Raw genomic sequence first — 25,500 nt, 5'->3', positions numbered from 1 at the left:
TATAATGCAGCAATACGCCCTTGCTAACACTCTGGGGGCACACACTGTAGGCTGCACACACACAGCCTTCACGTCTTCAGGGTCACCCCATGAAGCGGATGCCATCATTGTCTGAGGCCAAGAGGATTGAAGTGGCTTGGCCAAGGTCACAGAGAGCCAAGAGCGGGGCCAGCGCATGAACCCAGGTGGCCTAGCTCCAGGGCCCGCCGTCCGTGTCTATACCCCACAGGCACGCAGTGACCCTGCCACGGGGTGCACATCCCAAGATGTGTCTGCACAGACGGGGCGGGCGGCACCAGGTGACAGCACGTCACAGGGCACGCGGCCCCCTGTCACCAAGGCCCTGGGTGACACACAGGTCGCCTGACCGGGCAGAGCCCAGGTCCTAACCAGGCTGGGGCTGGGGGAAGGCACGCCCCCTCCCCAGCAGGAGGAGCTGCTCCAGTTGCCCGCACGGATCCCAGGGAGCACAGCTCCTGGAGAAAGGCGTGGCCGTGGAGTCGGCCTGGCCGTTCCACGCGGCTGGGACCCTGATCGGGCGCCGGCCCCCCGCACCTGCACACACAGGTCAGGCAGGTTTGGAAGCGGCCAGCCGGGTCAGCTGCTCCATTTCCCGGCTGCTCGCCTGTCTGCAGGCGGGGCCAAGGCCGAGGCCGGGCTCCCAAGCCTGCGGTAAACACTAAACAAAGCGAACAACGTCTCAGCGGAAACCTGAGGGCTCCACGGGGGTCAGACGCGGCTCCTCCTGGCCATGACCTTGGAGCTCTGAGGAGTGGATGCCGGGCGCCCCGGGAGGAGGGGGACCTGGGCACGGCCTCGGGGAGGGTCGAAGCAGAGCCCCCCACCCAGGGCCGAGCCGGCGGGGGTCTTCCTCAGGGGTCTTCCCCGGGGGTCTCCGCGGGCCCTGATCGGCAGTTCTCCAGGCTCCTAGGGGACGCCCCCGCATCTCACAAAGAAACTGAGCCACGGAGACAAACTTGCATGGTCAAACCCAGGTGGCACGGCTGCCAGGCCGGCACAAGCAATCACCGAGCCACGCCTCTCCTCCCGGGGGGTGGGGGGGGACAGCAGCCACATCGCCAGGTGCACCCCGAGGCAGACCTACACGCCCGCCAGCCGGGCAGAGCCCGCCCAGCTTCCCGGGGCCGTCACCACGACCTGCGCCCTGGCCCTATCTCCCAGCGGGGCCCCAGGAGGGGCAACGGGCGCCCCTTCGCTGCAGCCCCAGCTCCTAAGGGCCCCAACTCAGCAAGGCCCCTCCCGATGGACGTGGACGCGCTAGCTAGCCGCCTGTGTGCAGAGACAGCGCCTTGGGGAGCGCAGCCTCCAGGGCTCACCGCCACCGGCCACCCCTGGGGCCCAGTCCAGGCTCCCTGCTGGCTCCTGCCCTGCATGGCTCCGCCCCCGTCCCGAGCCCCAGCCCCTGCCATGGAGACGGGCCCAGGAGGGCGGCCCAGGAGGGCAGCCCGGCAGCAGCGGCTGGGGCTACACTGGCTGCAGATGTCCTGTTCTCTGGCCTGTCCCAGCCCTGGGGGTGACAGGAGGTGACCCAGCAGTCCCCAGTCCCCTCTGGAAGAACAAAGCCCTCTCGGGGGCGGGGGCACTGATTTCCAGTTCCTACTCCAGGGGTGTGGGAGCCACAGGGCGGACTTGGCTTTCCCTCGTATTTCACACAATTCCCCGCCTTTGGGCACCGTGGAAGCCGCTCCCCAAACAGACCCAACAGCCAGAGCCTCCCGGGTCAAGGGGCCCCAGACAGTCAAACTGATGCCCTTCCTCCATCTTGCTACCTCCCGCACCCCTCACCAAGCACTGGCCGGTGCGGGCACCAGCAGTGGAGACAGGACCCGCCTTGGCAGGGGGCGTCACGGCCCCAGAGCGGAGGGCCCTGGGAAGCCAAGGATGGCAAACCCGCAGCACATGGGGCCCCAGCATCAGGCCGATCTGACGCGAGGATGGGCGCTGTGGGCCAAGGCCCGCCTGGGCCTGGAGGAGGCTTGGGCCTCCCCTTAGTGGCTGATGCAATGATCCCTCAGCAGGTGCTCCCAGCACCGGGAGGAAGGGGGTGCTCCAGAGACCCGCGGGGGTGGGAGAGGCAGGCACCTGCCTGCCCCCCGTGGGGCCGGGTCCCTGACGGGCAGCAGCAGAGGCTCAGCCCCACAGCCCAGCCCCCCGGGGCCTCCTGAGTGCCAGCCTGGGCAGGAGGAGACCTGGCCAGCTGGGGGTCAGAAGCAGGAGCTATGGTGAGTCTGGCAAGGCTGGTGGGGCCACAGGGGTGCCCCGGCACCTCCCCCCCCAGGAATGAGGAGGGGTCACAGCACGCCCATCATGATGAGAGTCCACTGAGTGCCGCCCCTCCCGCCTGGTCTTTCCCAGGTTGCTCATGGGATGGAGTGGTCAGTTCTGTCTGATCGACATCGGTGCTCCCTCCCTCTGGGCAGCCCTCACCATCAACACCTGTGGTTCAAGGTCAGACACGTGACTTCAACGTGCCAATCAAAGCACTGAACGTCCTACCCTCCAAGTCGGCCCAACCAGGTGCTCACTTTACTGATGGTCTTGAGCTGTGAAGACAGAGCCTGGAGCCGCTGCAGCCTCCTTGGCACCATGAGGGGAGCACCAACAGGACAAACGCAGGATGCAGGTGATATCTGTCCCAGCCAGCACCACACCTGAAGCCGGGACCTGACCTTGGCCTTTCTCTCCCACGAGCCCACACATTCCCTTCTGTGTCTAAGCCGGTTTGAGTTCCCTTTTCTGTCCCTTGCGGGTGGAAGAGTCCTGCTAAGAGCTGTCGGGACCGTCTCCCGGGTGCCCTGCACCCCACACCGCTCAGCTGAGCAGCTGCCACTCTGCTCGCAGACTCCAGATGAGCAGAACCGGACGAGAGCCTCCCCTCCCACAGAAGCAGGGCGCACCTGCCGCGGCGTCCAGTGCCCGCCTCCCCACAGCGGCTCCCGGCGATGTCTGAGCTGCTCCTGCCCCACCCAGCCCCTCCCCTCTACTCCTACTGGGGGAGGTGGGGTTCAGGCACTAACCAGGGTGGCCGAGGGCTCCAGCTCCTGCGGGAGTCCTGCGGGAGTCCCACGGGAGCGTGCTGGCCCATGCTCCGCCCACTTTGTAGAGGCAGTGATGGAGGCCGGGGCGGGGGGCCTCCCTCGTCCAAGGTCACAGAGCTGCTGCAGGTGGTACAGTCAGAACCTGACTCAGAAGTCTGGCTGGCACACAGCTTGTGTCCCTCCAACTAAGCTCCCGGCCCGACGCTCATTTCCTGAACCAAACACCAGGCTGGAACGGCTGACCAGTCGGCCCAGCGTTGAACCTGCACCTTTCTTTGAACTTGGGCATCCTGGGCTTCTGCTAAGAACGGCTGGGTCGCCTTGGCTCTGGCAACAACCCTCTCCCTCCCTCCGCCAGGCCAGGTTCCTAAAGGGAGGTGACCAGAGAGGAACAGCACTACCTCCACCCCTCCTCCCTCCACTCCGCCCTCCAGGAAAAAAAACAAACCAACAAAGAAGGCGGCACATCAGCCACAAGCCACTGACTCCAGACACAACCCTCCACAGTCAGTATAACGCGAATCCAAAACCAGGGGCACCGGCGTGACCTTTTAACCCCGCCCCGGGCCTGAGTCAGCAGCGCGACACCCCGTGCCTGCTTCCTCCTCCACCCAGGACCGGGATTCACATCCAGAGGACGGAGCTGCCGGTTCCGCCTGGTGGAGAGCAGCTTCTCCCGGGTCCAGCTCCAGGTGAGGACCAGGGCAAAGAACGGGCACTTCTCCCATTTCCCAGACCGACACACTGAGGTCCCGAGGAAGCTCGGGCCTTGGCTGTGAGGCTGCTGGCTGTCACGGACTGCCAGTCTTGACACCAGTTCCGGGTTAGACGGGTCTCAGTGTGTACAGCCTGCCCCGCCCCCACTCCCCATAGGTTAACAATGCCACAGGGACAAGGGGGCGACCTGAGCCCAGCTGACCCTGCACGTCCCACCCCACCGGGGCAGTGAGTCAGCTGCTGCCTGGGACATGGACAACAGCACTGTCTCAGGACCTCTCTGCCCCTTCCCTTGGTCACCTGCAAAGTGACAGCAAGGACTGACACACAGTGGCGCCGGAACCGGACAAGCTGGTTCAGCTGCCGGCTCTGTCCCGGGGCGGCTGCTTCCCCCTGCAGGCCTCCGCACCTCCCAGGGCTGCTGTGTCGCCTGCATCACAGAGACCACCCTAGGACCCTCAGACTCCGTGGCCTGTGGGATGGCAGGGGATACAGGGGATGCTGGCTCCTCGGTGGGTGGCTCAGAGGCCCCCATAACTGACCACTGCTGTCCGCAGCTGCTCCAGGGAGAAATCAAACACGCACTGCGAGCTTGAAATGTTTCACTTAGGAAAACTGGCCGGGCTTCCTTCCTACATTGTTTAGCAACAAAGTCGCTAATGAGCTGGGTTCGAGGCTCCCGCCGAGGGCTGGGGAGGTGGGGCGCCGGCTGCCGGGGCTTGCAGCAGGCGCCATCTGGGATTCTTCCAGGGGCACCGGGGACCACATCCTGGTGTCCTGAAGTGAAACCGGATCCTCCCGTTGGAAACCAGGCCTCCCGTGAGTGGGGGCGGAGGGGAGGGCCCTTCCGGCCCGCGGACCTTTTCCCACACTCCAGGGCACCCCAGGTTCCAGCCAATCAAGTTAATTGAAAAATGACCTTGGGCTGAGAAAGCGCAGGCCCAGGCCGGGGAGGACCGGCTTGCAGGAAACGCCAGGGTGCTGGTCGGCCTGCAGCTGCACCCTGCGTGCCAGGGACCCCCCCAGGCACCCTGGGCTGGGCACACATCCTGTGCAGCCCCCGGAGGCTGTGTTATTCCTGCCGGACAGACAAGGAAACTGAGGCACAAAAACTAAGAAGGCTGCGTGGGCCAGGCTCATCTGGGCGGCCAGGTGCCTCCCCGCGAACTCTCTCCCAGGATGCACTTCAGCACCAATCCCAGTCCTAACAACTGTAGCTACTGGGGAGGCCGAGCAGCCTAGACAGGACAAGCCTCGGAGGGCAGAGGCCGTGCGGGGCACCGTCACTCCTCTTAGGTTCCTTGTCCTACGGCGGGGCGGGGAATATGAGACCAGCCTGGGCTGGCCTGTCCTTGTGAAAGGGCCGTGAGCCCAGGGCCCAGCGTGCTCAGGGAGCCTGGCCATCCGCTGGTTCCTCCCCCGGCCCAGGCCCACCCCGCTGTCCAGCCTCAGCTCGGCCTCTGTGGGCCGCCCCGTCTGTTCACGGTCCCGGTTCCAGGGCGGCAGGTCCTGTGTGCAGGGGCCGCAGCCATCCTGGCTTCTGCGTGGGAGGCCGCCAGGGCTGGCTGCCTGGGATCGGGTCCCAGCCACGCGCCCCCACCCCAAGGACGCAGGTCCCAGGGATTCTGGACGCTCCTGATCCAAGCTCCCTGGGAGATGGCGGGCTGGGCATCTTGTTACTGAGTGGTCTCCAGCCTGGGGCTGAGAACGCCGCCTGTGTCATCCCGAGGTGGTGACCCCAGCACAGGCGCCCCTCCCCCCAGCCTGGCCCCTGACTCAGTGTCACAAACACACGCTGGCTTTCTCCAGGTCACAGAAAAAGGTGGCTCTCATTCCTGCTCCTTCCCATGGAAAACCTCCCTGTGGGTCGCCACCAGCGTATCACAGCCATCGCCGGCTGCCTGCTTCCCCAGCGGCGAGCAGCCTCTTGGGAGAGCAGAGGAGAAAACTATGCGAAAAATGTAAACTGAAAAAAAACCACCGCTCTCCGCCCTGCCCCCACCCTGCACACAGCTCACACCCGGTGCGGTGCCGCAGAACCGTGGCCTTGGAAGCAGGCGCGGGGAGGATGGGGCTGGACAGAATCCGCACCTGCTTCCAGGCTGTCCACCTCCGACAGTCCTCGACAGTCCCAGCGGACGGCATCCTTCCAGGTCCTCCTGGGCCTGCCCCCCCTCCCCCCCCGCAGGAGCAGCCAGGTACGTGGGGTGGGGCGCGGCGCTGACCCGTGCGAAGCCCCAGAAACATCTGCGGAGCGAAAGCCAGCCGAGGCCACGAGCGCAGGGACAAGGAGGCAGCACCCCAGAGAGAGGACAGCAGGGGCCGAGTTTGGCGGGTGCAGAATCAGGGTCGGGCCTGGCTGACGGGAAGATCGGAGTGAGCAGAGGCGCGGGGGACCAACAGTCGGCAGCCTCCGTTTCCTACCCATAAATCCACCTCCTCCTGCCCCTCTCTCTGTGGCTGGGCCTCCGGGTCTCTGCTCTTCCCTCTCCCCATTCCACAGACTTCAAACCGCCCCAGGGCACTTCCCACAGTTCATGGAAGACGCACTTAGAGGGGAGTTTTTGGGTGCAAAACAAGGTTCCAATCCAGGCACACAAAGGGCCTTGAGAAAGTTCACGGAGAATGTACCACGAACACGCGGGGCTTCCGCCGATCGCAAAGCAACAGAAGATACGGCAGCCGAAGAAGCGGGCGTCCCGAGCGGGGCAGGTGTCTGCGCTGTCACAGCGTGGGACGAGAAGAGGCCCTGTGCGCTGTGCGCTCGCTGCCGCGCTGTAGACGCTGATTCTGCGCCGGCCAAACCTGGCCCCTGCTGTACACTGGAATCACAGGCTGGTCACCAGCTACCAACCAGGCCCGCGAGGCCACCCCACCTCCCCAGGGGGACCGCTCAGGGCTGCCCAAAGCCCAGCACGCCAAAGAAAAAACAATGCGGGGCCGCAACTGTGGCGTCGCAGGTGAAGACCCCTCCCGCAAAGCCCGCGTGCCTGTCTTCGTGTCCCAGCTACTCCACTTCTGTTCCTGCTCCCCACTGCTGCGCCTGGGAAGGCGGTGGAATACGGCTCACGTGCGTAAGCCCCTGCACCCATATGGAGACCCAGATGGGATGCCAGGCTCCTGACTTCAGCCTGGCCCCTGTCCTGATGTTGTGGGCCTTTGGGGAGTGAACCAGCAGGTGGAAGATCTCCCTGTGTTTCTTCCTCTCTCTCTGAACCTCTGCCTTTCAAATCAATAAGCAAACCTTAAAACAAGCAAACAAAACAAGGCAAGCTCTGGGTAGTCTGCAGCCCTGATGCATGGGACAAAAGAGCCCAACCCCAGGAGGCCACGGGCTCTGGTCCTGCCGTGGACGCGTGGGCACCACGACTCCGGGCAGGACCCACGGGTTTTCAGCTGAGAGCCCCTTGGCCGTGCACAGGCACCCAGCAGAACCCTGGTGCCCTGGCAACTCTCCGGCTGCGGCTCCTCGGAGAAGGCTAGGCATCCCCTGAGTTAGCAGTTCCTCCACGGGCACACGTGCAAGAGCTCGTTTTGCGGAAGTTGGGGGCAGGCCAGGACACGCCCCTGCAACGCTCCTCGGGCTGGCCTGGGCTTGGGAGGCAGGTGAACCTTCCCAGGTGGGGGAGGCGCAGTCTCCATTGCAGCTGGTGGCCCTGAAGGCTTTGTTTTCTCCCTCCCTGCCCCCTCCTCTTTCTGTAATCTCTTGGTTGCTTGCAAACATCCAGGGGCCCCTCCTTGCCAAGAGGTGGTCGGACGGCCATGGATGCTGCTCGTGGGCCCCGGAGGAGGTGAACTGAACGTCTTTGGGCTCCTTTGGTCCGAGGGTCGGGGTGCAGGTGGGCAGCAGAGGGGCATGGTGTCTCATTGCATGCCCCACCTGGCTCAGGTGCGCCACCTGCCCGGACAGCATTCCACAGCCACCCCCACCGGCCTCTCTCCCTGCCTGCTGTCTCTAGGGTCCTCTACACAAACACCAAGCTGCAGACATTCCTCCTGGCTTGTGTGGGGAAGATTCTGGCTCCAGTAATTCATCCGTCCTCCCCAAGGGCTCCCAGAGGGACGGAGAGGGCTAAGTGTGGTCAAACGGTGCCAATCAAGGCAGGAGGGCCTGTCCTCCCGCCCACCCAGAACCCTCCACACGGCCTGCCTGGAGGAGGGATGCCGGGGCGCTGTCCAGGGAGGCACTGGGGCCCAGGGGCCCAGCACCCGTGCTGTCCAGGAAGCAGATTCAATGTGTAAGACCCTCAAGCAGTAGAGCACGGGCCAACAGGCAGATGCCACCCTGGGAGCCACACTGGGCTCCACACCACAGTGAACAGACACTTAAAACTCACAAAACCTTGTGGGGGCTGCCGGGGAGGAAGTGCATGTCCAACCCCCACAGGTGTTCACGCTTAGGAGGAACAAGGCAATCACGCATCTTCCCTGCCTAGCGGCAAGGATCCTGAGTTCCCAAGATCCCCAAGTTCCCGACTCTCCCATAGCCTGGAAGGAGGCAGCTCTCTGGGACCAGGGCCCTGCCCACCATTCCAGGTGCGGCCGATGGGACCAGGGCCCGCCCCACACTTCCAGGTGCAGCCGATGGGACCAGGGCCCTGCCCACACTTACAGGTGCAGCCGATGGGACCAGAACGGGCACCTGATCCACGGTCTGCCGAGCCACCGCTCAGCCAGGGACCAGGCAGTCTGAGCTACAGGGCCACAGAAGGAGGCAGGACTGGGGGAAGGCTCCCGCCCTCCGGAAGCTGGGAGGGGTGACTGCCCCAAGGCCAACCCAGGCTCCCTGGGACTTTGGGGTTCACAGGCAGCCTGGGCTCCCCCTGTGTGGACCTCCTGTTCTCTCTGCTGGCACAGAGCCTGTGTCACAAACACAGTAAGAAGCTCAGCCACGGTCAAGGCTCTGGACTTCCCAAGGTCAGAAGTGTGTGTGTGTATGTGTAGACCCACCCCCATCCCACCCACCCTAAGACAGGCACCTCCTGTACTGCCGGGGCCAGTGCCCACCCCTTAACAAGCACGGCTTTGTAACCTGCAGCCCAGCACACCCCATGCAGCGTTTCAGACAGCTCCCCTAGGAAGTCCTTCCTGTGCGGTACACCGGCCCCGCAGGTGGCTACCATCGTTCCATTGTACAGGTGAGGACACTGAGGCCCACGGAGAGGCAGCTGCCTGCCCAGGGGTCTCCAGTGTGGGCTTCCTGTGGCGCACGAGGCTTTGCCACCCCGATGGCAGATGCTCGCTCCCAGCCGCCCTGACCTCCCCCTCCCGCTGACACTGACCCTGCACTTGACTGCCCTGGGCATCTCCCCAGTGAGCCTCCTGTCACTCCAGCCCCCATCCGGGTACAGAACTAATACAAGAGATGTGTGCCGGGCATGGTGCGTATATTATCTCATTTAGTCTCTACACACCCACACTGGGTAGGGACAGCACCCCCCATTCACAGATGAGGGAAGTGAGGTTCAGAAGGGTTAAGTAGCTTGCTCACGGCCTCCTCCCTTCCTCCAACCAACACTGATCTGCACCCAGGCCGTCTGGCTCTGTGACCCTGAGCACACAGTACAGGGCCTCCCCTGTCCCCACATTCAGAGACCTGAGCCTGTGCACCTGCTTTAACTTAGCAACGGGAGCTCGCTCCTCCAACGGGTACCCAGCACAGAGGCCAGCCCACCTGGCCCTTGTGCCAGATTCCTATCTTCTCGGGCTGCCCGCTCCTGCTCTGCTGCTCTTGCCTGCCTGCTGGGTACGAGCTCCAGTCACCTCTGGTCATCTCCCGGGCCAATGGCCACGCTCCAGACACCGGAAGACGGGACTCTGATGGGGAGGCCACGAGGAGCCAGCTGCGGCTGCTGGCCTCAGTGTGCCTGGCAGTGCCAGGAGGCTGGCCATGGGCGCGCGCATCTGTGCAGGCCCTAGAGTGAGCAGGCACGCTGGGCTCACAATCGGGAGGCTGATGGATCCAGCGATCCTTCTCCCGGCCACCGGGACAGGTGTGATACAGCAGAGGACTCTGGGAGCTGGCAGCTGTCCTGCTGGTCCCTGAAGACAGACGAAGGGAAAGCGGAGCAACCCCCCCGGGATTGAGAAGGGGGGGCTCCACAGCTGGAGAGCTCCTGCTCCCAGGGCGGGCGCCCCTTCCCAGACAGTCTCTCCTCCTCTGCCCTCGGGCTCCACGCAGATCCCTGGGGAAGGAGGGGTCTTTAGGCTCAGCGGCTACAAACACCCCAGGAAGACGAACTCCGAACAGCCATGGCATGCCCGGTTTCAGTCCCAGGGAAGAGGCACCTGCGAGCGGAGCGTGCGCCCCTCCCCCACACCCCACCAGGTCGCCCGCCCGCATGGCTCTGCTCTAAAGGAATCTAAGAAACACCGAGGATCCAGGACTGGGGAGGAGTGGTTCTGGGACCCCGGGGTGCTAGAAGTGCAGGCCCTACAGGGACAGAGCCTGCTTGGATGAGGGTCAGCAGGGGTCCCCAGGGGTGGGCGGGGTGTTACTGTGGGACGGGCGCAGCCGGTCCTGGGTGATGACAGCTCTAGAAATGGACATGGATGTATTCAAGGGCGAAATGGTAACTTTCATGTTGCTAACAATTTGCCACAATAAAAAGACAGTGCTGGGTCCTGGCTGAACCCTGGACCTATTGAATCAATCTCTGGGGGTGGGGAGTGTGGGGGGCCTGGAATCTGCATGTGAGCCCACTGAGCTCAGGGTCCAGGCGTGGCAGGGGGCCCCAGGCAGGTCCCCCCCCCCATCACACAGCCCTGGGTTTTCCACCCCTGAGGGGATGAAGTCAATCATTGCTCTCCTGTGCAAGGCGATGCCGGGGCAAGAGGCCAGGAGGAAGCCCAGTGAAGCCACTCCGCCGAACGCCCCAGTGGCCAAGGGCACATCCTCAGGGGCCCCTGGGGGATAGGGCAGGTGGGGACCGGTCGGGAGCCCTGCCTCCTCCCCCTGCCCTGCAGCTTTGGGGCCCAAGTCTTGAGAATGTGGGTGAGTCACTGCACAGGAGTTTGGCCTCCCGGATAAAGCCGTGTTAACCGAGTGGAAGGCACCAAATGCTGGGGTGGCCCGCGCAGCGGCACCGCAGCCCGGCGCTGGCCGCTCTCATCACAGGACAGTCTTGTGAGCTCGCGAGACGGAGGAGCGAGGTCATGCGCCTCTTCCTGCGGGATCCTGGGAACACGTGCCCGGGCAGATCGGAATAGAAAAGAAGCGGAGAGACCTAATTGGATGTCCACCTCCCCTTCGTCAGCATCACAGCTGTGGGCGTGCCCAGGACGCTGCTGAGACTCGCGCTGGGATGCAGGGGCCAAAGGCAGTGCGTGGTGTCTAAAATTAGCCAGGGTCTAGGAAGGCAAAGGGCAGAGCTCCTCAAAGTCGGCTCACAGGAGCTCTGTGCCCAAATCGCCCAGAGCACTGGCACACACAGATTCCTGGGTGGGGGAGCCTGAGACTCTGCAGACGAGCAAGCAGGCCAGGCTACGGTGACCCCCAAAGGAATGGGGAAGAGGGCCATGGGTAAAATCTCCCGGCACTGCCAAGACCCTCGTGAGCCTTCTATCGGTCTTCACATCCAAGCCTGCACGCACCCCCACGTGGCATCTTGGAGCAGGCTCCCTTCCCTGCCCTGGCCTTAGGATCTCAGATGGCAGACAGAGTGGGGGCCCCCTGCCCACCGAGAGTCCCCTCCTAAGGATCTGGAGCTCTGTGTTCCCAAACGGCCTGCATGGGGTCGCCCAGCACCTGCCAGTTTACCTTTTGGGTTCTGGCTAGACCACATGGTCAGGGTGGGGTGTCCTGGGCCCCCAAGGCTCAACCCCCACCCACCTCTGGCTCTGGGAGACCAACGTGCTTCCCTCCCAGCACCTCAACCTCAGCTCTGGGCCCTGGCAGCCCTGGGGAGGGGAGCCTAGGACAGCCACGGAGGTCAGCTGCCCACCCTCTCCGAATCTTAGCATCCCGCCTGCAAGGTGGGGAGAAAGCTGGCTGCCTCGCAAGAGACAGGGGCATCAACAGGAACACACAGCCAAGCACTTGGCTCCTGAGCGCTCGTCATTAACAGGGCCCGAGTGAACTGAGATGAATCCCAACCCCCTACCCCCCGCCCGGCACACGGGACTCCACAGTCCAGAGCGCCGTGGCAACGCCATGCCAGAGGCAGAGGCTGAAGCTCGCCAGGGACCGCACAGGTTGTTTTCACTCCTCCCCGAGCCCCCGGGGACAGCTCTCTGGAGCGGCACTCAATGCCTGTGATAAAGTCACAGCCCAAACCGGAGGAGCCTGAGCCAGCCTCCAAATCCAAGCAGCCACAAAAGGCAGAGCCGTTGGCACCTGCAGGGCAGCCGCCAGGTGCCAGGTGGTGGTGGGTGTTCCTGGGCACTGGCCCCCAAATTCAGCATGGAGACCGAGGACTGTCACCGCCCGGAACCCACAGCTCCCCCGGTCCCGAGCCCAGGGTCCAGGGTAAGACCTCAGGCAGGACCTGCCTACCTGTGACACCCTCCTGGCCAGGAATTCCTTCCAAACTTGGGGCTGCTTTGGCACCTGGTGCGCTAATGCCATTGGCCAAGGGCTCCGAGGAACGGCCACGATCGGTTGCGCCCTCTAAGTAGCCTCTCCTGAAGGCATTTAAACAGCAGACGAGAGAAAGCCTGAAGCCCCCATCTTCGTGGAGGCCGCCACAAGGGGTGCCGAGGGGCTGGGCCTCGTGAGACAGCGGCAGAGCTGACCCGGACCCCCCCGGGCAGGTGCTCATCTGCAGCACCCAGCACCCAGCGCACTGACGGAGCGCAGACACACGAACATAACTGCACACCTTAGACCCAGGGCTGGCCTCTCCGGAGAGTTCCGGCCCTGGCGACTCGCGGCAAACACAGCAGCCGGCACTAACAACGGCTCGGCCGTGCCTTTCTGCTGGGGCCGGAATCTGTCTACATGCAAATGAGGCCGATCCTCCAGGCCTGCCAAGCGGCTGTGTTTGGGTGATACAGGCTAACTCCAGGGCGACGGACGCTGTCTTCCCTGAGCCACGCGCTGTGCAGCTCTTGAGATGACTCAGAGCACAGCTAGCTCTTCCTCCTCCAGGGCGGCCACGGGGCCTGGCCGACCCCCCAGTGAACTCAGAGACCAGAAAGGAGCCTGCTGTCCACCACAGAGACCCCCGACAACTCAAGAAGGCCATAGAGGCAGCCGGCGTCCTCCAGAGTCACCTGTCGCTCAAAGCCCAGTGTTTCCCACCTCAATCGCACACGCACGCACTTGCAGGTACGCGGGACTCCCTCCTCTCCCTCTCAAGAGGCAGGATGCGAACCGCACAGACTCTGGTCCAACCTCCAACAACTCTGCCGTCGGCCGCAGAAGGGTAAGCTGAGGCTCGGAAGTTCCGTAACTTGCGGGCGGGCACGTGGCTCGTAAGTAGCAGAGATGGAGATTCCAACGGGGCTGTGTCTGACTGCAAAGCTGGTGCCCTGTACCCGTGACGGGATGCCACCTGCCAGCCCAGCATCCATTTCCTAACATAGCGTGGAGGGGGCCAGGTCTCAGAGTGAGACCTCTGTCCGTCCGGCCCACCCTGCTGGCTGAAGGACACTCACGGGAATGCACCCATGGGCCCCCGGGGGCCTCGTCCAAGTGCATCGCTCATTCCACTCTGCAGAGCTGGGATCTTGGCCCCACCCCGGCGGAAGCCCCTTCCGAGAGCTGACTTCCTGCTGAAACCCCTCACCAGCAGAGACAAGCGAATGCTTGGGCTGCTCACAACACAGAATGTCAAGGTCAGGACAGACCACGTCTGCAGAAAATGTCAAGGGGAAAACGGGCCTGAAACTTGGGGTGGGGTCTGCTTGGTTAAGAGCAGTCCAAGGTCTTGCAATAGCTGGCTGAGGTCTACAGTCAGGGAGAGGTTCCTGGCTGCCAGACCCAGTGACCGTGAACTTGAGCAAGTCCCTCCATTGCGCCTAGCACCAGCTGCCCCATCCGTGGGTGGGATCAGCCACTCGCCTGCCCTGGCTTGTGGAAGGGGGGGCTGACTTGAGACTGAGACGAAGCAGCCCTGCTCAGTTAGCCCCATGCCGGCCTCCAGGGGGTGCGGAGCCGGGAGCCAGCGCACAGACACACACGCGCTCTGCCCCCCCGCCTCCCGGGTTTTATATAAAAGGCTCTAAGAACCCCAGTGACGGTGACATAATAAATAATACGCAGGGAGAGGTGCGTGACTCTTGAGCAGAGGGCTAGGAGAAAGGCGTCCAGGGCCACAGCTACTGCACCCAGTTCAGAGGCTCCAGCTGCGGTCAGATCGATCGGCGCTCCGTCTACAAGGTTCTCATTTCCTGCTACCTTTTAAAAAATGACTTAGTTCCTTTAGCTGTTGGGCAACACCTCCTTGCCCTGGGGACTAAGCACCCACACACCTTACTGCTTCCACCCCCTCCCCCCATGGCCCCACCTAAATCCTCACCAGCACCTGCTCCCACCTTCTGACCCCTAACGGCTCGATTTCTCTGCACAGCACTCACCGTCCCCGGACATATCCGGTGCACATCTGCCTATTGGGAAGCTCCTCCCACAGAACACAAGCTCCATGGAAACCGGCGCCGCGGTTGTCTGTTTGCTGCTGTGTCCCTGACGGCTACGACACTGCCCAGCCCGGAGTAGGTGCCCAAGAAATGTGAGTGAATGACAGACAACGGCTGATTGGAAGAACTCACTGCCCCCAGTTTCAGAGGTGCCGGTGGGCCCTGGTTCCCTCCGGGGGCATTCTGGAGCGAGCTGCCCGTCAAACAGTCATTCCCTCTGTGTCAACCGGGAAGCCGCGTGGTAAAGAATGTCAAGGTCAAGCAGAATCGAGGCAGAAGCAGCGCGGAGTGTTTGCAGCAGCACCCAACATTTGCACCTGCTGCTCCAGCCCTTGGGTCACCCACCCTGCCGAGCTGTCACCATCCTGGGCCCGTCACCCTGCTGCTCCCAGGACCCCTCCCTGGGCAGTCTCAGGGTGTCCCGGTTCGCATCCCGCCAAGCAAGCATCCTTTCTCTTCCCCAAAGGGCCGGGTTCCAGAGTCGCCTGTCCAACCGGGCGCTTCTCGCTGAGTGCCACATTCAGCTGAGACTCTCACCTCTCGGTCAGGCCGAAATGTTTATTTCAGCAATAACCTCAGCTTGTGGTTCTAAGCCAGAGCGTGCTCATTTCCTTCCCAGAGCAAAAGCCCTCCTAACAGCAAAGATTCCGAGAAACCATTTCCGGGATGGGCTGTCCCCAACATCCGACCCACGCGGAAGCTGAGAATCCCAGACAGGGAGCAGGCATTCGGCGGAGCCTAACGGTCCCACGCTGGAGTGCTGTGCCCGATTCCTGGCCCCAGCTCCCGGCCAAACGCACAGCCCGGAGGCAGCAGGTGACGGCTCCAGTCATTGGTGTTCCTGGCCCGGCCCAGCCCATGGTGGGCATTTGGGGCAGCGAACCAGCAGATGAGAGCGTGTCCTGTCTCTCTCTGTGTCTCTCATAAACAGAGACAGCAAAGTGAAGTGTAGTGGGGTGGAGGTGGAAAAAAACACAAACTTCCGGTTTTAGCTGCCGGTTTGATGCTGTCTCAGGCCAGGGGAACCACCCGAAAATCGGCACAGACCTCCGATCCCCCCGCCTCGCACAGGGAGACACGGCAGGGTAACCACCACCCCCAGACCTGAGAGCGGGCTTTCCCCAGCTGCACCCGGTCATCAGGGTATTGTTGTTATGAACACACGAATGGAGTCTGCAGGACCCAGAGTAAACAGCCCTGGCTGCACGTGTTTACATAATAACAACTTCCACTGACAACGCTCCACCCCCACCTAAGCCCTTCACAGACAAGAGTCATCAGCCGCAGGGTTCTGGGTCCCAGGGTGGAGATGGGCAGATCCCGTCCCCACCTCGAGGGAAGCTGCATCCAGCCACTCTGGCCCCTGGGAGGGAGCCCAGGACGAATGTCCATCAAGTACCCACCCAGATCGCCACTCCTCACTAAGGTTATTTCCACTCTACAGATGGGTAAACTGAGTCCCCGAGGAGGATGCGACATGCCCAGGCCCTCCCAGCTGCTGACTCTGCGCCTACCTGTCCTGCATTCTAACCGCTCGCACAAGTCTGGGAGAGGGTGGCCACCGTGCACGCCTGGATGGGACCCTGCCCTGACCCGGAGCCATCCGTTTCCCAGGGAGACCACAGCAAGCAACTCAAGAATCAGGCGGCTCTGGGCTGTTTCTCACAGGAAAGAAATAATTGCTAGGTAAATAAGCCCATGTGCACCCCAGCTGGCGAGCCTGCCGCCTGGGACCCGGAGTCCGGGGCCAGGGCCTGGGCCAGCAGGACACAGGCTGCAGGTCCAGCGCTGGCCGCCGGCCCTGGGAGCCAGGGCAAGCGGCCTGGCCTGGGGGCTTTGCTGTGCGAGATGACACAGCCTCGCTCCAACTCCGTGGCACTAACCCCCACACACCAAGCAGCCAGGAGGAACAGCCCACCACTGGCGCCCCTCCCCCAGTTTTTCTGGAGAAGTACTCAGAACTTCAAAGGAACGGGGACAGCCACTCGCGTCTGCGCCCCGGGACCTCACCCAAACGGGATGGCACCGGCGCGCCCGCCGGGGACATCTAACCCCGCCGCGCGCGTCCCTAGCACTGCATCGGCTCCTCGCGCAGGGCTCGGAGCTCCGGGGCCCCCGGCTCACGCCAGCCCCCGGCTTCTCCTCCGAGGGGCAGCGCAGACGCGCGGGCGCCGTCCCAGCCTCGCGCCCCGAGCTGAGCGCAGGCGTGGCCGTGCCGCCCCCAGCCCCGCGGAGCCCCGCGACCCCCGCCCCGCGCGTCGCCCCGCCATCCCCCGCCCGCGGCTCCGCGCGCCGCCAGAACTTTGCCACCGGCGGCTCCGTGATCCCGGCCCCGAGCGCCCCCGCGCGCCCGGCCCCGGAGCCTCCACTCCCCGGCCCAGCGCGCACCTACCCGGCTGGCTGCAGGCGCCATCGGCTCCCGGAGAGGACGCCCCGGCGCGGGGCCCATCGCCGGGCCCCACCGCGTCCGCGCACCGCTCGCAGGCTGCGGGCCCCGGGGCGCGCGCCGGCCCGGCCCCCGCCCCACAGCAGGGCGCCGGCTCGCCCTGCGCCGCCAGCTGGCGGACGCGCTCCCAGGAGCCCGCGTCGGCCGCCCGCATGCCGCGTGCCCGGGGGGCGCTGCCCGCGGCGGCGCGGGGGGCTCCCACGGCGGGCGGGGGGCTCACGGCCGCGGGGGCCGCCGCCGCATCGGGGCGCAGCCGAACGCCGTCCGCGTCGCCGGCGCGGCTGCCCGCGCGCGCAGGACCAGGGCTCTCGGTGCGGCCGGACGCTGGCCGTCCGCTGCCGCCGCGCGCGAGGAATTCGGCCGCCGAGCCTCTCACGTGGGAACGACTCCGGGCCCCGCGGCTCCTCCTCCCGCTGCTTCCGGGCTGGCGAGGGGCGGCCGCTCGCCCCGCCCCGGCCCCGCCCACGCCCCGCCCCTGGCTCTCCGCCGCTCCCCCGCCCGCCCCGGAGGATCGCGGAGCGCCGGTCCCGGTCGCCCGGTACCGCCTCGCGGAGTCCTTGCTGGGAAAACAGCGGTCGCGAGAGCCGGAAGTGCAGGCACCCGAGCCCTGGCCGAGGGCTGAAGCTCCCCAGACCCGGCCGGGAGCGGGTGGCCGCCCCGGGCCCAGCCCGCCACTCGTGGTGGCTGTGACCCTAAGCCTTGAGTGCTTGGAGCGAATGGAGCGCCGCGCGCTAGTGAGGCTGCGAGCGGGGGCCTGCAGACCCTGCGGCTTCGCCTCCTTCCCCCAGCCTCAGTGTCCTCGCCCTGCCCCTCCTCAGTGTTGCTTGGAGCCCCCCATGACGGCAGCCTTGTGCGGGTGCTGCCCGGACCCCCGGGAGTGGGCGGCGGAGGTGGGGGAGAGGCCTGAGGGCCATGGAAGCCGGGGCGACTCAATCCACCTGCGGTGCTCCGGCTCAGGGAGTGCGCAGCCCTAGCGCCCCCCCCCCCCCCGCCCCCAGTGACCAGTGACCCCCTGTGCTCGGCTCCCTTCTGTTGTGGACCCCCAGGGCAAGGCCGCTGAGGACTCACCCCCAGTGCAGCAGGCACCCACCCGACCGAGCCTGCACCCCCCACTTATTCCTCTTCCTGGCCCAGGCCTGAGGTCTGGGAGTGTCTGCAGCTCCCAGACAAGCTGTGAAACCAGACTGTCTCCCCAGGTCTGAACCTCCCCTCCTCATTGTCCCACCCGGGGCAAGGAGCCCTGCCTTTCCCTGGCCACAGTGGCCTAGCCACCAATGGCCATGGACTTGTCAGCTTCCAACCACACACACAGACACACAGGCACACACATATGCACACACAGGCACACACACAGACACACAGACATGCACACACAGGCACTCACATATACACACAGGCACACACACAGACACACAGACATGCACACACAGGCACTCACATATACACAGGCACACACACAGACACACAGGCATATACACAGACACACAGGCACACACATATACACACACAGGCACACACACAGACACACATGCATACGCACACACACAGACATGCACACAGACACACTGGCACTCACATATACACACACAGACACACGCACACACACAGAGACACACACACAGACACACAGGCACTCACATATACACACACAGACACACGCATACACACAAAGACATGCACACAGACACACAGGCACTCACATATACACACACAGGCACACACATATATACACACAGGCACACACACAGACACACAGGCACACACACAGACACACAGGTACACGCACACGCACACACACACCTCCTGCCCACCTTCCCAGGGACTGGGGCTGCCTTTGGCTCCGGCCTCTGACTTTCTGGAAGCCCTGACTCCCTGGTGGAGGGCAGAGGGCCAGGCCAAATCCTGGTGGTGGTCCCAGCTGGCCGGCAGGCTAGAGACCCACACTGCTTCGGAGGAAGGCCGGTGACCCTGCTCCGGGTGACGGGAGAGGCTGGGACTCCCCACTTGGACCTCTGCTGCAGTGACCGGCAGAGCGGTGGGGGCGTCCTGACTCCCCGTGCTGAAGCTGGGACCTCAGAACCGTGCAGTCCAGGGGTCTCCACCTGAGACCCCTGGGGGACCCATGCAGGAACATGGACAAGGGGATTGTTAGGTGGAACCTGAGTTGGAAATGTTGGCAACACTCGGGAACGTAAGAAAAAGGAAAAGGAAGAGGAGGAAGAGCCACAAAGTAAACGCTTCTAGAAGTTTCTGTGCATCCCATATTCCACGACCGCCTTCCTCGGCCCCTCTGCGACCTCTCCAAAGGCCCCTGCTGATCCAGGCTGGTGCCTGAGCCCACAGCCTTGGGGGAGTTCTGCTGCTCTCCTTACTCAGCAGAGTTCATCCCTGGCTCGCTCTCTCTCTCTCTCTCTCTCTTTCTCTCTCTCTCGTCGCTCTCTCTCTCTCTCTCTCTCTCTCTTTCTCTCTTCCCTACACTGAGATCAGGACTTCAGATACCAGCTGGCTCCACCTTCCCCAGCTTTCGGGGCGGATTCTACCCAAAGGCTGACTCCAGAGGGTTTGGCCTGTGCAGTCACACAGGGCCCTGTGCTCAGAAGGACGCTGCACTTGGGTTAATGCTGTGCTGTCATTGCTCGGAAATTTTTATTATTTATTTATTTGGAACCAGGGACTGTGCCCTTCACGTTGCTTGGGGACCTGCAAACTATGTAGCTAGGCCTGCTCCCAGAAGACCCCTGGGAACCGATTCAGCTCGCTGGGTCCTTTCCCAGGGCGCATGTGCCCAGCCTCTGCAGGGCGGCAGGAGGGAGGATTTGGGAGTCAGGAGAGGCATCAGGAAGTGCCCTCATTCAGTCCTCCCCACGGCTTATTCTGAAGAGCGGAGGCATCGGAGGCATCACAGGAGTTCGGGGCGGGCGGGGGCGGGTGGTGATGGGCAGTCCAGGTGGGGGCGGGGAGGCAGCTGTAGTTCTGGCCTCTGTGGGCAGACAGCGTCCCCCTGACCCTGACCTCAGCCTGCCACACAGGAAACACAAAGGAGGCTGGAGGCCGGGGCACAGGGGCCAGCGCCCCTCTGCTCCCAGGAGAGCATCCCCCAGCTCGCGGGAGAAGACTACAAGACGCATTTGCCTGCAGGAACAAAGACCAGAGTCATCGCAGTAGGAGCTCCCAGCCTGTCTGGCAGCTGCCTGAGCCTACTGGAATTTTTCAGGTTTTTTCCCCCCTGGGCTGTGCCTTTAACCCGTGTGGAAGACACATGACTGAGCCCTTCCGGCCAGCATGTGACTGCCCGGCTCCGAATGCTTTGAGCAGAGCTGGGGTGGGAGTCTTGGTTCTGAAGACCCTGTGACCCCCTGTGAACTCCTGGGCAAGACTTCCTGGGGCGGTCTAGAGACCTCAGCCGCAACGCGAGGCCTCCCACTGCCCCCAGCACGCGTGTGGCCACGGAGAAGTGCCTTCCTGTATCTGCACAGCTAAAGGTGCCGTGCTGGGTGGGTTTAGTCCTCCCAGGGGGTCTGGGTGGGAACTTCTGTTTCGCTTTGGCTGTTGGATTTGCTGGCAAAGCGGCAGGAAGGAGGCTCCAAGAAGCAGTGTGTGTCTTGGAGAACTCCCTTCAAAGCAGGAAGGCCGGGGCAGGCACTGTCACTGAAGCCACCACTTGGGGTGCCCAGAGGGAGCAGGTGCGCGCGCAGGGCAGGAGGCACGGCCTCCTGGCAACCTAACCTTGGGGAAGGCACCGTGTCACGGTTTCCCTGCTTTGTTCCTACCAGGTCCCCAGCACACTCGAGGCTGGAAGGTTAAGTGAGGGTGCAGACGCCCGCAGGTGGAGAGCGGGGGCGGGGGGGGGGGCTGTCTGGGATGCCGCCTCTGCCCTAGGGGGGTGGGCGTGCAGTCTCTGAGGGCAGAGAGACCGGCACTCAAGTCCTGGCTCCGACACTCACTAGCCTGTGATCTGGGGCAAATCATTTCACTCCTGGCAGCTTCAGCTTGTGCTTCTGTGATGTGGAAGTGACCACGGCCCCTTCCTGTCCGGTTGGGGTGGGAGAGCCTGGCATGGAGTGAACCCTCAAAAACCAGGCTGCAGGGACTTCTCGGGGGAGGCCAGGGTGACCCGCCCGTGGCTCCTGGCAAAGGAGAGCACTTCTTGCTAGCTCCATAGAAACCTGCAGTGCTTGGGCTGCTCCTGGGGACTCCAAAGCGACTTCTGGGCCCTTGGGCAGAGCCCGGGCTGCTTCTGCAGCCGGGACCCCAGCAGGCTCAGTGCTGACTCCTCTTCCTCCCCCCCGTCCCAGTAGGACTCTGGAGCGCAGGTGCAGCACGCAGGATTAGAGTGGGATTTGCCTCCCCAGCTACTTAGACCTTTGTCCTCGGGGTAGGTCCATCCTGCCATCTGGCCAGGCCAGGCTGGGCACTTTTGTGGGCCTGTCACTGGCTTGCCGGGCCCCTTTGACAGTCCTCCCGGGAACCCCAGTGGCCTGGCAGAGATCCTGAGCCCCTCCAGGGACTTCCAAAGGGCCTCGCCTCAGGCAGGAGCTTAGCCCAGGCCTTGAGCCGAGCAGGGCAGTCAGCATTCTCCCAGAGCGCAGCTGGCCTCCGTGCCCTGCCTGCTGCAGCCTTGGGCCCCACGTCACATTCTTTAAGGCAACAAAAGGATCAAGTTCTTCCTTATCCAGGGACCACATCTCGCCCTTGTCCTCCAAGCCTCTTTTTTCTTGGGGAATTCATTTCAAAGCATGGAGGTTGGGGCTGGCATGGCACAGCTGGTTAAGCCACCACTGGGGACGCCCAGAGCCCATGTTGGAGCGCTGGTTCGAGTCCCGGCTGCTCTGCTTCTGGTCCAGCTTCCTGCTGATGTGGCTGGGAGACAGCAGGTGATGACCCAAGGACTCGGGCCTCCATCACCCACATGAGAGACCCAGATAGAATTTCTGTCTCCTGGTTTCAGCCAGGCCCAGTTCCAGCTATTGCAGGATTTGGGGAGTGAACTAACAGATGGAAGATCTCTCTTTCTCTCTCACTCTGCTTTTATCATAAAATAAGTCTTAATTAAAAAGAAGGGAGGTTTTTGTTGTCAGAAAGTTACGACGTTCTAACGTACTCAAAACAAAAGCAGTAACAGAAAAAAATACTACAATGTATAATAACGTGGGCCAACATTCAGACAGCAGGTGCCATGGGCCAGACACTGTCGTAGGAGCCCAGTCCTCCGGACAGGGCTGAGAGAGAAGTGTGCCACTGTTATACAGAGAGGCCAAGTCTCCTACCCACAGTCACACAGCCTGTGAGTCAGAGGCAGGAGCCACACCCACAGGGCCCAGCGACAGCCGTGATGCCACCCCAGTGGCAGGCGTGGTTGGCCGGGCACCCCATCACCCCAAGACTGTGCTCTGTGCCCCTTCAACCCTGCACACCACCCTAGCCCCAACGTCCCAGGTGAGAAAACAGAGGTGCAGGGAGCCCAAATGACGACGGTGGGAAGTGCCGGGGTGGGGGTCTGGCTCTCGGGGGAGCCTGGTGCTCTGGCCAGCTGCATCCCACGCTGGACCGCTGGGAATGCCCGCCGTGGGCAGCGGCGAAAGGTCACTGCTTGGGCCAGCCTGAAGACGGGACTCAGGAACTCTGCTGCCCCTGGTGTCCAACAGCGGAACTTCACCTTCCGGGGAGAACCAGAGACTCGGAATGGCTCTGCTGTGTTCACAGCCACAGCGGTGGGCCTGGCGTCTCCACTTCCCGCAGGTGATCTGAGACTGGGGTGGGGGAGGCGTGTCCTGAGCGCTGTCGCCTCGGTGCCAGGCCCTTAGATGAATCGGAGCGCAGACACAGGGCCGTAATTGGAGGGGGTTATTCGTTATATCAGATAACCTGCCTCACACATGTTGCCCAGGCAGACTCTGTAAATATGGTGATTATGCGCACGGAGCGGTTCAGGATGTTGTCCCAGGTCACGCAGGTCGTAGAAGCTGGGTTCAAACACAGGTGGCTGGGGCCCCAGAGCCTGTCTATTCACTACTATGGCGTGAGTACCATAATAATAATTAGTATTCTTCCCCCAGTACTTTAACCAAGTCTGTCTTTGCTTATTCATCCGCTGACTCAACACACACTGACAGTGCCCCAGCCGTGCCCCAGAGCTCAGCCGCTGGAGTCTGCGGCCGCCGGCACCTGCGGTGTGCCTGTGCGCACGTGGAGCCGGGAGGACCCAGGGCCACGCCCCGAAGTCCTGCCATTCCTGCTCTCTGCTCGGCTGCTCCCTGCTGGCCTGCGCCCCTCTCCCCCTCCCTACTTCCAGGCCGGGCAGGGCACAGAGCGGCTCCTGCCAGGGTGCCCACGGGTAGCTGATGGAGCTGGCAGGCTGTGGTGAGGCCGAGGGTCTGGGGGCGCAGCCAGGCTGGGACAAGGCTGGCCACCCCCGGGCCTGTCTCTCCAGGTGTAAGAGGGGGCTGAGGCTGCCTGCCCACCCCCCGAGGATTGTTCTGGGTGGAAAACCCACAGAAGCGTGGAGCGCCGGGCCCACGGATAACAGGCCCGTCCTAGGATCCTTCCTTTGCCTGCTGGTCCTTTTACTCCGTCAGTTTGCCCTTGGCCTCCGCCAGGAGCCCTGTATGTGGCGGGGGGGAGGGGAGAGCAGACCCCCGAGTGTGGGGTGCTCATGGTCCTAGTGGACGTCCAGGTGAGAAAGGACACACACTAGCACATGGTGACTTGGGTCCCCACTCCCGGAGCAGGGGTGCCTGTCACCCTGTCACCCTGCCACCGGCGCTGTGCTGAGCCTCTGCCACTCACCGCCCCAAGGAGACAAAATGACCCCAAGGCCTGCCTGCTTCCGGATTCTTGCCAGGTGAGTGATGGGGCCTTGAGACGCCGGCCTGGCGGGTTCCCTGAAGGCTCAAAGTGCTCCCCAGTGGCCAGGGCACGTTGGACACTGTGCCATCAGGCGCGAGCTTTTCATGGGAAACCTGGTTGCCTCCTGCAGGGAGGGCTCAGGTGCCCCACACCGGGGTGGGTTCCATTGTTGGAGGATGGGGCTGGCTTTCCTCCTCTGAGAGGCTTAGACACTTCCCATGGGGACACACAGCAAACCCAGGGATCGGGAGGACTGACTGCTGCGTGTGGGGAGGCGCAGGGTCTCACCGCCCCCAGCCGTTCCTGAATTAGAGGTGGGGCTGGGGAAGCCGAGGACCAGGCAGGGTCGCGGTGCGGGGTGGGGGCGTCACAGTTACGTAACGCCCCTCCTCTGCCCCGACAGCCCACACTCCGGGGCCCTCTGGGGCCAGCAGGCCACCTGTCCGCACATGCGCACGGCTGCTTTCTCGGCAGTCACCGGCTGTGCCCCTCTGCCCACCAGGACCCAGGCACAGCGGCCGGAGCCACTCCCGGCTTCCAAGGCCCTAAAGGCAGAGCGCGAACGGCCCTCGTCCCAACCCAGCCCTCCACGGCACAGGCAGACCGGGGCGTCCAGGGCCACGGGGGCCCCCAGGGAGGTGGGGAGGGGTCTGCGTGGGTCCAGGCCAGGGAGCGAGGCAGCCGGCAGGCACTAGCTCAGTCCCCAGGGGCCCAATCAGAACTGGTCCTGCGTTCTTTTCCCACGACTGTCCTTTGGGTATTTTTGGAACCTGCTCCGGGAGGCAGATTCGTTGGAGGGGGGCTGGGCACCTGCCCCCTGACGGGCCCCTTAGCAAGCAAGCGGGACTGTGTTCTCGTCTTTACCCTTGACCTTTGAGAGTGGAATGTGTGTCTCTGCCCCTGGCGCAGCGGAGGCCGTGCGTGGGGACTCCTGGGGTGAAGAACAAGCCCACAGCGCCGGGGACACGCCGTGCACTTGCGCACATGCTCTGTCCTCGCGCCCCGCGTTGACCTCAGCGAGCCCCTGCTCTGGCTCCAGCCCCTTCCTGTTTCGCCCAAGAACAGCATCTCGCGTGTGAGCCCATAGCAACAGCTCGGGGCTGCTGTGCAGCCGTCGGCACCGCAAGCCCTCGGCGCGCTGTCTCCTGTGATTTCTCACCGCCCTATCTGACGTGGTTGCTAATCTCAAACCCATTTTAAAGCTGAGTATACTGAGGTTAAGAGCAAGGCAAGCAAAGGTTGTGACCTGGTGGCCCTAAGGGCTTCACCTGGCCTGTGAATGTTCTTTTGTTTCCTAGAACTCTATTTAAAAAAAGCTTTCTAAAAGCTAGTTGCTAACTTTTTTTTTAAGATTACATTTATTTATTTGAAAGGCAGAGCTACAGAGAGAGAGAGAAAGAGAGGGAGGGAGAGAGAGAAAAAATCTTTCATCCACCGATTCACTCCCCAAATGGCCACAATGGCTGGGGCTGCGCCAGGTCGAAGCCAGGAGCCAGCAGCCTCACTTGAGTCTCCCATATGGGTGCAGGGGCCCAAGGACTTGGGCCATCCTTGGCTGTCCCAGGCAGGCACGCATGTTAGCAAGGAGCTGGCTTGGAAGTGGAGCACCTGGGACATGAACTGGCACTCACATGGGATGCCAGAGTCGCAGACAGTGGCTCAACCCCCTGTGCCACAACGCTGGCCCCTGCCACGTTTTTATCCTATGCCAATATACACCCCAGGTTTCAGATCTTTAGATGTTTTTGTGGTCCATCCGTCTGCCCGTCTGCCCGTCTGTCCGGGGCACGTTGCCAGTGCGCCCTCCTGGGAGCCCCCTCTGCAGCAGGTGGGAAGGGGCCCTGGGCAGGGGCT

The 25,500-nt window shown here is 63.2% G+C and overlaps 1 protein-coding gene across 1 annotated transcript in view; it reads right to left on the bottom strand.

The window, feature by feature from the left end:
• Nucleotides 1-16,954, bottom strand: part of KAZN (kazrin, periplakin interacting protein) — a 114,864-nt gene extending 97,910 nt beyond the window's left edge. The window contains exon 1 of the mRNA XM_062193099.1: nt 16,747-16,954. Within this exon, the coding sequence (XP_062049083.1) occupies nt 16,747-16,954 (208 nt within the window). The remainder of the gene's footprint in view (nt 1-16,746) is intronic.
• Between the last annotated feature and the right edge of the window lie 8,546 nt (nt 16,955-25,500).

Source organism: Lepus europaeus, chromosome 5 (assembly GCF_033115175.1).
Source record: "Lepus europaeus isolate LE1 chromosome 5, mLepTim1.pri, whole genome shotgun sequence".
Taxonomy (NCBI): domain Eukaryota; kingdom Metazoa; phylum Chordata; class Mammalia; order Lagomorpha; family Leporidae; genus Lepus; species Lepus europaeus.
The sequence above is the reverse complement of the archived record's forward strand: the minus strand, read 5'-3'. Positions and strand labels throughout refer to the sequence as shown.